This window comes from Schistocerca gregaria, chromosome 1, assembly GCF_023897955.1.
Source record: "Schistocerca gregaria isolate iqSchGreg1 chromosome 1, iqSchGreg1.2, whole genome shotgun sequence".
NCBI lineage: Eukaryota > Metazoa > Arthropoda > Insecta > Orthoptera > Acrididae > Schistocerca > Schistocerca gregaria.
The window spans coordinates 627569336-627581736 of NC_064920.1; the positions used below are offsets into that span (position 1 = coordinate 627569336).

At 46.0% G+C, this 12401-nt stretch overlaps 1 protein-coding gene across 4 annotated transcripts in view; it reads right to left on the minus strand.

The window, feature by feature from the left end:
• The window catches only part of LOC126359655 (calpain-A), a 573819-nt gene that overhangs the window by 135479 nt on the left and 425939 nt on the right, over positions 1-12401 (minus strand). The window contains exon 1 of one of the 4 annotated variants that reach the window (XM_050007651.1): positions 5252-5335. The exons of the other annotated variants lie outside the window; for them this stretch is intronic. Coding sequence (XP_049863608.1) covers positions 5252-5287 — 36 coding nt within the window. The 5' untranslated portion in view covers positions 5288-5335. Of the gene's footprint in view, positions 1-5251; positions 5336-12401 lie in introns of those variants that run through there. 4 annotated transcript variants of the gene reach the window in all.

The following is a 12401-nucleotide window of genomic DNA, read 5'->3' on the forward strand; positions in this document are numbered from 1 at the left end:
AAATGAAATATTTTTTCTGCGTCAGTAATTTATTTTGTCGCTAGGCATTGCGATGGTTGCTACCAATACCTTCAGGTGGAGAGTAGATTAGTTACATAGCTGGTGTTAGTGAAAAGCACTCACGTCTTGTCGCAGTAGCAGCAGCAGCAGCAGACCACAGGCAACGTACACTGATCAGCCAGAACATTGTGAACCCCTGCCTACTAGGCTGTATGTCCATATTTGGCGCAGTTAACAGCGGTCACGAACTGTGGCATGTAAGTAATGAGGCCTTGGTACGGCGCCGGCACCGTATCTGCACACACAAGTCACCCAATTCCAGTAAATTTCGGGAAGGGGGGCGATGAGCTGACGTTCACTCGCATCCCAGGTGTGTTCGATCCGATTCAGATCTGTTGGGGAGTTGCGAGAAGGGGGGTGGGGAGAGCACATCAATTGGAACTCTCCATCTCACTCCTGGCCTTGTGACATGGTTCGTTAGCTGGTTGAAAAATGCCACTGCCGTCGGCAAGCATTTTCGTCATGAAGGGGTGTACGTGGCATGCAACCAGCAGACGATTCTCATTGACGTCATGGTGACTTTGCACGAGCTCCACAGAACTGCTGGATGACCGCGCGATTGTTTCCCAGAGCATAATGGAGCCACCGAAAACTTGTCTCCGTCCTACAGTACAGGTTTCAGAGAGCTGTTTGCCTGGAAGATGACAGATTTGCGCCCTTCGATTGTCAGTATTCATCAGACCATGCAACGCTCTTCCACTGCTCCAACATCCAGTGTCCTTTCAGTCGTCGCCGATGTCGTGATTTTAACATTGACACGTTGATGGGTTGTCAGCTGCGGAGGCCCATCATTAGGAGTGTTCGGTGCACTGTGTGTGTTCACACACACACACACACACACACACCACACACACACACACACACACACACACACACACACACACACACTTGTACTCTGCCCAGCATTAAAGTCTGATGTTAGTCGCGCCATAGTTCACCGTCATACCTGTTTTACCCGTCTGCCCAGCCTACGACGTCCGACATCTGTAATGACGGGTGGCCACCCAGCCCCACGACGTCTGAATGTGGTTTCACCTTGGTTTCTTCTCTTGTTGGAGACACCACAGCACTCCTCGAACACCTGACACGTCGTGCAGTTTCCAGAAAGCTCGTGCCGAGCCTCAGGGTCATCGTAACCTGTCCAACGTCAAACTCGGATGGATCGCGTGTCTTCTCCTTTATACACACCGACAGCCGTTCACTGACATTGCATACACCGTATTTGTGTTTTGACGAGCAGTCATTCCTCGCCAGATGACGCTGCGGTCTCCTGGACGAGTTTACCGTAAATCGTAGGTCAGCTGTCATAACGTTCTGGCTGTTACGTCTTTTGAGGGGCAGTACAGCTACTAAAGGGTCTGCACACTGCTACTTGTTGCAGGTCCTTTCCACTGAACATTAAATTTACACTGTCTCTGAAACGACAGTGTAAGCATAACGTCCATCGGACAGTAGCAGAATGCCGAGTTTTTATAATTCTGCTGCCCCAAAAAAAGACGCAACATTGTTCTTGGTCTGCTGCTGGGAAAAGGCGTCAGTGCTCTTCACCAACACAAGCTATGTAACTAAATGACATTTCACCTGATGGTGGTGTGCACCACTGAAATGCATAGTGGCAAAATATAAATATATGACTACGCAGAAAACTTGTGTACCACATTGTACGCCAGGCTTCTGAACTTTCTGATGCCATTCTGTTAATACAGCTGTTGTAAAAAATACCTGTATTTGTGCCTGAATGCTTATCACACTCAGCCTGCTATCCTGCCTATGGTTTGCTTCGATTGTTTCGCCCAAGACCATGTGAAACGTCCCCTTTGAACAATTATACATGACTGTGCTTAAACTGACACACAATATTTTTTAGCGGAACGCAATCTCACTTTCAATAATAGGCTACAAAAGAATGGCCCTGACTAACATTAACCTATACCTTTCACAAATCACTTACCTCACAAAAATCTTCGTTACTCTAACTACAGCAATACAGCGAGCACCACTACTGCCAGCTAAATAAAAGATTCAAACTGATGAACGCATAGTTAGCAAATGAAAGATTTTGATAGAGAACGAACAATGTATTTACCTTAATAGTATTCAAAAGTCATTATATATATATAGCAGTTCATGACATCCAGTCTTACAAATTTCAAAACTCCGCCATCTCTCTCCCCACATCCACCACTGCTGGCCGCTCACCTCCAACTGCGCAACGGTACGCGCTGTTCACATCCAGCTGCCCAACACTACAATGGCGGACAACAATGCAAACTAGTCACAGACTGCACACAGCACAGCCAGTGATTTTCATACAGAGCGCTACGTGGCGTTACCAATATAAAAAACCTAAACAGCCTACTTACACATGACGCTGGCAGGAATGTACAGGGTTATTGAATAAAATGGGCCCAATTTAATTAATTTTTATTTCATGAAAGAACTGGATATGATCAATCTACTCACCACTGGTGAAGGGAAGATCTGAAGGTTGAACAGAAAATTTGATGTCCGATTATTTGTTGATCAGTCACTTCCTGAACTATGGACATATCGCAAGGGAAAAGAAGATCTGGCTCGTACGTCCTGGCCGCCGAGTTCTCCTTATCTTACATCACGTCAATTTTCTTTTCTGGGCTTCGTAAAAGACGCACTTCGCGCTCCAACTCCACCTGCTACTCTGGCAGGCCTGCGACATCTTATTACTGCTGTGATGAACTTAGTAACACAATTCTTCGCATGTGGGATGAGCACCGCTGTAAAGCTAGGCTGTTTGCCCCGCAGCAGGAGGGAGGGAGGAGAAGGAGATTAGTGTTTAACGTCCCGTTGACAACGAGGTCATTAGAGACGGAGCACAAGGATGGAAGGATGGAGAAGGAAATCGGACGTGCCATTTCAAAGGAACCACCTCGGCATTTGCCCGAAGTGATCTAGGGAAATGACGGAAAACCTAAATCAGGATGGCCGGACGCGGGATTGAACTGTCGACCTCCCGAATGAGAGTCCAGTGTGCTAACCACTGCGCCACCTCGCTCGGTGCAGCAGGAGGGGGCATATTCAACAACATTGGTAGCCAAGGGCGTTCATACGATGGTTTTTTTTTTTTGGGGGGGGGGGGGGGGGGGCGGCAGAGAGTCAAGACCTGTAAGGTATGGAGTATTTTTAATATTTTGGTAGACGAATGGCGACTTTTAAGTAGCCATATGAAAGTTCAGTTCAGACACTGTTAAAAATGAGTAATACCAACTTTTAAAATTTATTCTTGAGATAAAAACAATTGTCTAGTCTATTTTTTCCCTTTCCCTAAGCCGACCTCATCTGATTCCCCCTACCCCGGTACGGCTGCCCTTGTTTGTAATCTGTGTTTCTAAAGTTCGTAACTTCTTGTTTCCATCCGTATACAGAAAAATCCACCTAATTTATATTTCACGAAGTGAAAATTAATTGAATTGGGTCCGTCTTTTTTGAGAAATACCTGCTTTCTACCATTACGGCAAGAAAACTTTACAAGTTCCGACCATCTCTTTAAGTTTCATTATTATTACATCTTTACATCGTATGTGACTAAGCTTCAGGTTGGAGGCTCACGTATTGTTGCCTGAGTCATCTCTCGTGACAATGTATCCGTACCAAACAGCAGACGTAGTTTGCCGCTTGGGGCGCGAAGCTGTGGAGTGAAGTGGGGGGGGGGGGGGGGGGGGGCGCAAGAGGCGTCACAGCTTCCAGACTAGTACAGGCCGCATCACAGTATTACTAGTGGCTCTTGGGCACCGCTCTCAGCTTGGCGCCCCAAGTGCAGGATTTGTGTTCAGTGCGCACAATTAATAGCGAAAACTGATACGGGTCAAATTGTAGGAGGGAAATAGGGGGAGGGGGGGGGGATGACAAGTCGCTTGTACGTGAAAAATTTCTCGAACCGGTCCTGATGTCAAGTTTGCGTTTAGAAAGTACGCTTGGCATACTGTTGTAATTATTTATACTTGATATTTACGAACCGTAATACCCTTCCGCAAATATGACTAGACATCCTATCCGAAAAATTTACTTGTCAACCCAGAAGATGATACGGGATAAAAGCCAAGAAAAAATTATGAACAGCCGCTTCCCAGTGATCTCTCGCTATGAATATGTAAAACAGCTTTACTGACTGGGGGACATAAAAATATTACAACTATAGTCCGTGCAGTGTTCTAATTCGTTCCATATCAGAAATGGAACCAGATAGCTAGGAGCTTGTACATAACCTCTACTCTCTGCCAGAATGTGAAGTACTACGTATTTTCATTCAATTTCTTTCTGTTATTGTATTGAGCTTGTCCACAGTTCCCCTATCGAACCTGTTTTTAAATCGCAATTAAAATTAGAAAGCTACATTCTTCACTTCTTGATATACATGCAATGTGTACCCCCAGTTTATCCAGGCAAATACTGCAACGCTCATTTACCGGTCTTTCAACTCGAAAATTCGGCAGGTTCTAGTGAAGTTGATTAGGTGCTTGTAGTATTGCATCCGTCTTTCTACCAAGAGTAATTATCTACTAGCCCCCTAAGTGTAGCAACTACAGAAGTATTTCTACTAACCACAAGATTGAGAACCACTTGAAATTTGCGTAGAATACAGTCAGTCACGTCCGTAATTACTGTCTTCATTTCAAATGTATGGTTTAAAACAGTCATCTACGGCAGATGTTATATACGCAAATTAGTTCTTTGTCCGTTACAATCCTCTGTTGCCACTACAATTTATCTTACTCTGTATTACATTCAATGCTTCCCAAGATTGACATCTCAAAAGGAAAGATCCTGTTCCATGATTTAAAACAGTCTAAGTTCGCTTTTACTCCTTGGAACAACTGCAAAGCGCATCTAATAGCTTTTTCTGAAGGTCCACTGATACTATGGCAACGCGACTCATACGGTAACTGGACGGAAACCGTATCTGATTAAGAGGGGACTTACGTCCGAGTTACTGCTGCGACACCTTCACCGTGACAAGGCCGCAGCCGGCGAAACAATTATATGTTGCTGCAACTATTTTCGCGGGCGTGTTCGAGTACCTGTGTAGAACGCTGGCACGATGCAGCACCTGGCAAAACAGACCGAAATAACACTGTCCCGTGTGGCAACGGGAGGCATGACTCAGTGTTGGCGGACGACACAGAGCCCCACGTGCACGGCGCCCCGTGGTACTTACCCAGCTGATGTCGTAGTGGCCGAACCTGTACGGCATGCTGGCAGTCCTGCAACTAGTAACGCCTCCTTGCCTACCCCACCTACCACAGACCTCCGACCACGCGCCCCGGCTATCGATCCGGCGCAACGCGCCATCTCAGCACGCGACCTCTTCCCGCCAATCAACAACGCAGCGCGCGGAGTACGAAATGGGTCAGGGCGTGGACAGTCTCTCACTGTTCTAGCGACAAAAGGCAGCACTCACATCAAATACGTATTTCTGTCATTCACGGAATCTAAACTGAACAGTAAGAAATATTTTACTTTCAGGAGACTATGAAAATACTGACAGCTACAGGCTACAGCTGTAATACTTCAGTCATCCGATAAAGGCACCAGATACCGAAGAGAGAGCAGAATGGGGCGCTCCGAGGAACTCACGGACTTCTGACATGGTCAGCTGATTGGGTGTCACTTGTGGCATACGTCTGCGTACAAGATTTCCACACTCGTAAACATCCCTAAGTCCACTGTGTCCAATGTGATAGTGACGTGGAAACGTGAAGAGAGACCTACAGCACAAGAGCGTACAGGCTGACCTCGTCTGTTGACTGACAGAGACCGCCGACAGTTAAAGAGGGTCGTAATGGGTAGTACGCAGACATCTATCCATATCATTACACATGAATTCCAAACTGCATCAGGATCCACTGCAAGTACTATGACAGTTAGGCAGGAGGTGAGAAGGCTGATTTCATGGGCGACCGGCTTCTCATAAGCCACACATCACGCCGATAAATGCCAGATGACGCCTCGCTTGGTGTAAGGAGCTTAAACATTGGACAATTGAACAGTGGAAAAACGACGCGTGGAGTGACGAATCACGTACACAATGTGGAGATCTGATGGCAGGGTATGGGTATGGGTATGGCGAATGCCCGGTGAACATCTGCCAGCATGTGTAGACCAACAGTAAAATTCTGAGGCGGTGGTGTGGTTGTGTCCTTCATGGAGGGGGCTTGTACCCCTTGTTTTGCATGGAATCATCACAGCACAGGCCTACATTGATGTTTTAGGCGCCTTCTTGCTTCCCACAGTTGAAGAGCAATTGGGGGTGGCGATTGCATCTTTCAACACGGTCGAGCATCTGTTCACCATACACGGCCCGTGGCGGAGTGATTACGAATAACATCCCTGTAATGGACTGGCCTGCAGAGTGTTGGCCTGAGTCCTATAGAACATCTTTGGGATGTTTTGGAACGCCGACTTCGTGCCAGGACCTACCGACCGACATCGATACCTCTCCTCAGTGCACCACTCCGTGAAGAATGGGCTGCCATTCCCCAAGAAACCTTCCAGCATCTGACTGAACGTATGCCTGCGAGAGTGGAAGCAGTCATGAAGGCTAAGGGTGGGCCAACACCACGCCGAATTCCAGCATTACCGATGGAGGGCGCCACAAACTTTAAAGTAATTTTCAGCCAGGTGTCCGGATACTTCTGATCACACAGGGTACTTTTTCAGCGAACTTGCTCTGTTGTGACGAGGAGTTGTGTTCCCACATTTGTAAGACCTATATCTATGTAGAAGAAGAGTACATTTCATTTCATACGGTCATCCTCTAGTTGATTGCCCATCCTGTTGTTGCCTGACACTATTTCTTCACGCGCTGATTTCGACTTAGCGAACAGCTCTGCTTAATGCTCGAGTAATTCTTATTGTTTTCAAGGATGAATGAGGTGACGGCAGCTGCCGTGGCGTGTTGCTGCTTTCACATTGCTGGGAGTTGTCTGGAACCTGGCAGCGCCTCAAGTTTCTGCCAGTGAGTGTGGCGAGCAGTGGGGTCGCTCCACGGACATTGTCTGCCCGTTCGTGAGCAAAGGCTGCATACCACCACCGCAGCAGCATGATCAGTATGCTATCGATGGACTTCACTTGACAGGATATAACAGCCTCTCCTGTTAAAACGAGCACCCGCCTTACTGCTTACTGCCCTGACTGACCCAGCCATCAGGTTCCTCTCGTAAGGAGGAGGAGGTTAGTCCTAAACGTCCCGTCGACAACGAGGCCATTAGAGACTGAGCACAAAATCGATTTGGGGAGGGAAGGGGCCGTACCCTTTCGAAGAAACCATCCCGGCATTTGCCTTAAGCGACTAAGGAAAATCGCGGAAATCTGAATCGGGATGGCCGGACGCGGCTATGAAGTCAGCTTTCTATTTTAGTTGCATGCATATTTTACCTTACATGAATTTAATAGTGAAGATAGCAAGTGATCATCATAAAACGGGTAGTTAGAGTATACACCCACCTTTAAACCTGGAATGATAATATAAAATTGCACGGTGCACCAGACTGGATTACGTAAATGTATGTAATAAAAACGAGAGGTCAATTACATATCAATTATTGAAACATGTGTAATGTCAAGCAAACCATATTATGTACAGGAATATTAGTGGATCCAGTAATTTGTCGCCCATTCAGAGTTTTAAGCACACCAATCGACTGTGTGCGCTCGCGCAGGTCCACAATGGTAGAAATGGCAAGAAAACACACACAGTTACAATAAATAAAAACATGTAATAAACGTAATAAAATGCAACTAAACAGTGGACAGAAGAAATAATATCTACCTACATATTTGATTAACTTTAGTCTCCACTATAATTTTCATCAGACTACTAATAGAAATTAAGGGCATGTGGGGCATATTAAAAAGCTACGTGAATAAAGATCTTAGTCTCAGAAACATTCAATGAAACCCCAAGGTGCATATACAAAAATCCCCATCAGTTGATAGGGTAGCACTGAAACGTGTGCCGAGGTGCCTCTGAACGGCTTTGGCAACAAGAGAAAAATCACGCACAATAAATAGTGAAATAAAATTAGAAACGAAAGTGAGGAGGAGAGATTGTGTCAAACGAAGCTACGACGACTATACGCATTTTGGCATCATGTGGGCAACAGTATGACCAACTCAGAAGTTCTGGTGCAGTCCTACTTTCGAGATATCGTGGTAATATGTATTATCTAGTTATCGGGAAGAGTGAGCAACAAGATATTTAAAGGAATTGAGTCCTGAAAACAGGCAATCTTACGTAAAGCTTAGGAGCTTCAGCACTCAGGAACGCTGTTACAACACGGCGCCTAAACTGTTGGTATAAGTGGACCGGAGGCTAGTCCCAGTTAATAGATACGGACAAAACAGATACCGCTCCGTCGAACAGTCGCGTAAAATTTCGCTTTAAAAATAATTTTGTTTCCGACGGGAGACAAACCGAAGATTTCTGTCGACACTGCGCGTCGAATGAAAGACGTGATGAGCAGTGTTTGTTTGTGCTGACTCCAGCTATATAATGCAAAACCGAAACTGCAAATATCTGCTGAAACACCAGAGAAGATGCGCCTGACGAACTCTTAGCAGACGAAACTTGTGCATAAGAAGGACGTGAAATTGGCCCTTATTAATGAACAGCACAACTGCCCATCCCAGAAATGCTAGAACCATCTTTCCCATGCACCAACTGCTTGCTGTTACATGTCTGCGCATGCGCATCTCCCGCATGCTCTGACTCCAGTATCTCGCTGTGTCATTACGTCTGAGCGAGTAGGGCCGACTTGTTTAGTGACCAGTTGCATTAAACAGAAAATGGTGCTCACAAGGGAACAGCACGTGCCCATTGTGGAGTGTTATGTGAAGCACAATTCGCTGAATACGTGCGAATAACTATATGCGTAAGACTAAGAGTGTAAATGTTTTATCAAAACTACTGCAATGCAAAACTTGGTGGCAGAATGGTGTGAAACGGGTTCTGTAGCTACTAAAAATCTTGACTATCGGAAGAGAGTTCTAACAACAGAAAACATTGCTCGATTGAAGGAAAGCTTGAAAGGAAGTCCCATAAAATTGCAATGCAGTTTATCTGTCCAAGTGGGAATCAAGAAATCATCGTCCCGAAACATCAAAAAGGGCATCTGTATCATTATAAATTTGCTGTACGGCCCGAGTCATAGCTTCCAGACAACTTCCGCGAAGTGTGTTCTGCCAGTGGTTTCTGATTAACTAAACTCGTAGTATCCGATCCTGAGTTTGATTTCTTGAGATTCCTGAATTCAGCCAGGGTTTGAACTCGCAGAATGTGCGCCCTGATGCGTCAGGAACTCCCAATCAGTATTTTTTCAAGAAACGCTGCATAATCTCGAGACATGTGATTGGTACGTAATATCTCGCGGCCGCATCGTAACACGATTCCTTTAGCAAACTGTTAAGGGTAACCGATGGCCGGTCGTTGTGACCGAGCGGTTCTAGACCTTCAGCCCGGAACCGCGCTGCTGCTACAGTCGCAGGTTCGAATGCTGCCTCGGGCATGGATGTGTGTGATGTACTTAGGTTGGTTAGGTTTAAGTTCTAACTCTAGGGGACTGATGACCTCCGCTGTTAAGTCCCATAGTAGTTAGAGCAAACCGGTGTATCGAGAAACTGTTTAATCCACATGTGGATCAACTCACGGAAGATGATCGCCTGTATGAACATTTTCAGCAAGATTCAGCAAAATACGTACCACCTTGACTACCTCGACACGAGTGTATGTAGAGTTCGGTTAGGAGATGGCAGTTAGCAGAGGTAGTGCAATCTCCTGGCCGTCTCTCTCTCTCTCTCTCTCTCTCTCTCTCTCTCTCTCTCTCTCTATCTATCTATCTATCTATCTATCTCTATCCCCCCCCCCCCCCCCCATGCGACATTCACCCGCAAATTCAAAGGTCAGATGCATTCAAATAATTCTCAGACACTGAAGGAGCCACGGCAGTACGATGCGAAACGACATCAATCGTAGCTGTTTCCAGCATCTTGCGTGAAGTTTATTAAGAGGGTTCAATCCAGCGTCACTTTTTACAAATATCTGCCAAGTCTATTTTACTTTTCCCATCCTGCACATGTCATTAGACATTTACGTATCGTAAAATAACTCTTGAAACGATGCTGCGTTTGCCTACTTTTGATATGCGCTGAAGGGTGTCAGTCGTTGTGTCCAGCTGATAGTTTAAAGTTTGTTGATCACCTACACTGTAGAGCCGAAGAAAGAGGTACACCTATTTAATATCATGTAGGGCCCCCGCGAGCATACACAAGTGCCGCAACACGACATGGTATTGACTCGACTAATGTCTGAAGTGGTGCTGGAGCGAATTAACACAATGAATCCTGCAGGGCTGCCCATAAATCCGTAAGAGTGCGAGGGAGTGGAGATCTCTACTGAACAGCACGTTTCAAAGCAGCCAAGATAGGTTCAATAAATTTAATGTCTGGGTAGTTTGGTGGGCAGCGGAAGTGTTTAAACTCGGTAGAGTGTTCCTGGAGCTGCTGTTAAGCAGTACTGGACGTGTGAGGGTCGCATTGTCCTGCTGGAATTGCCCAAGTCCGCCGGAATGCACAATGGACATGAATGATTGCAGGTGATCAGACAGATTCTTACGTATACGTCACCTGCCAGATTCGTCTCTAGACGTATCAGGGGTCCCGTATCACTCCAACTGCACACGCCTCACACCATTACAGAGCCTCCACCTGTTTGAACTGTTCCCTGCTGATATGCAGAGTCTATGGATTCATTAGGTTGTCTCCAAACCCGTACACTTTCATCCGCTCGATACGCACTGAAACGAGACTCGTCCGACCAGGTAAAATGTTCCAAGTCATCAACAGTCCAATATCGGTGTTGACGGGTCTAGGCGAAGCATAAAGCTTTGTGCTGTAGAGTCATCAAGGGTACACGACTGAGCCTTCGGCTCAGAAAGCCCATATAGATGATGTTTCGTTGAATGGTTCGCACGCTGACACCTGTTGATGGCCCAGCATTGAAAAATTAAGCAATCTGAGGAAGTATTGCACTTATGTCACGTTGAATGATTCTCTTCAGCCGTCATTGGTCCCGTTCTTCCAGGATATTTTTGTAGCCGCGGCGATGTAGGGGTTTGATGTTTCACCGGATTCCTGATGTTCACGCTATACTCGTTGAATGGTCGCACGGGAAAATTCCCACTTCATCGCCACCTCTGAGATGCTCTGTTCCATCGCTCGTGCGCCGACTGTAACACGACGTTAAAAACTCACTCAGATCTTGATAATCTGCCATTGTTGCAGCAGTAACCGATCTAACAACTGCGCCAGACACTTATGTTGCATAGGCGTTGCCGACCGCCGCGCCGTATTCTGCCTGTTTACATATTTGAACACGCATACCTATACCACTTCCCTTGACGCAACAGTGTGTAAGACTATGAAAATTTTGTCTCTGGTACTTCTACTGAATGGAACTTCTGAACAAAATTGTTAATTTATAGTATTAGTCTGGAAGTATAGGATTAAATAAAATATTTTACCTTATATTAAATGAAGCTAAGTGCACTGTAGATCGCAGGGAGTCTGCCACTCGCAGCGCTGTCAAGCAGCATGCAGCATTTACGAAGCGACTGCTGAGACACCCTGCTCCTAAATCCACATTCAAGGTCTGCTGGGTTTTTCTTCGAATCAGACGAAGTGTTTATCTGCCGGAAGTTATTTTAGAAGTCAGAAATAGGCACCAAGGGCGCAGCGCACGCTTACGCTTACGCTTCAGCAAACGTGAACCAATTCGTATTCCATGGCCTCTCGTCTCATCAGGCAAAAATCAAACAGCCAGAACTCATAAAAAAATAACGCTGACAGCACGCCTAAGCATCTATGAAATGACGTAAGTCGCCATTTGTATTTCGTTTTGCTGTTATCTGTTCAAAATGGCTCTGAGCACTATGGGACTTAACTTCTGAGGTCATCAGTCCCCTAGAACTTAGAAGTACTTAAACCTTACTAAACTAAGGACGTAACACACATCCATGCCGGAGGTAGGATTCGAACCTGCGACCGTAGCGATCGCGTGGTTCCAGACTGTAGCGCCCAGAACAGCTCGGCCTCTCTGGCCAGCGCTGTAATCTGTCTTTAAAACTTATGTTTACCAATGATGACGACGAAATTTCGCAGCAAAAAAACGCTTCCAAGGTAAGTGGTAATGAAATCAGCAGTAGCGTTCTTGGAAAGCAGCTGAAACTCAAAGGTCGAAGCGCCCAGCGTAGTCCGTCATTTTCCTACAGATTTTGCAAATAGACTAGCTCCCCTCTTAATTTTCCGTGGCT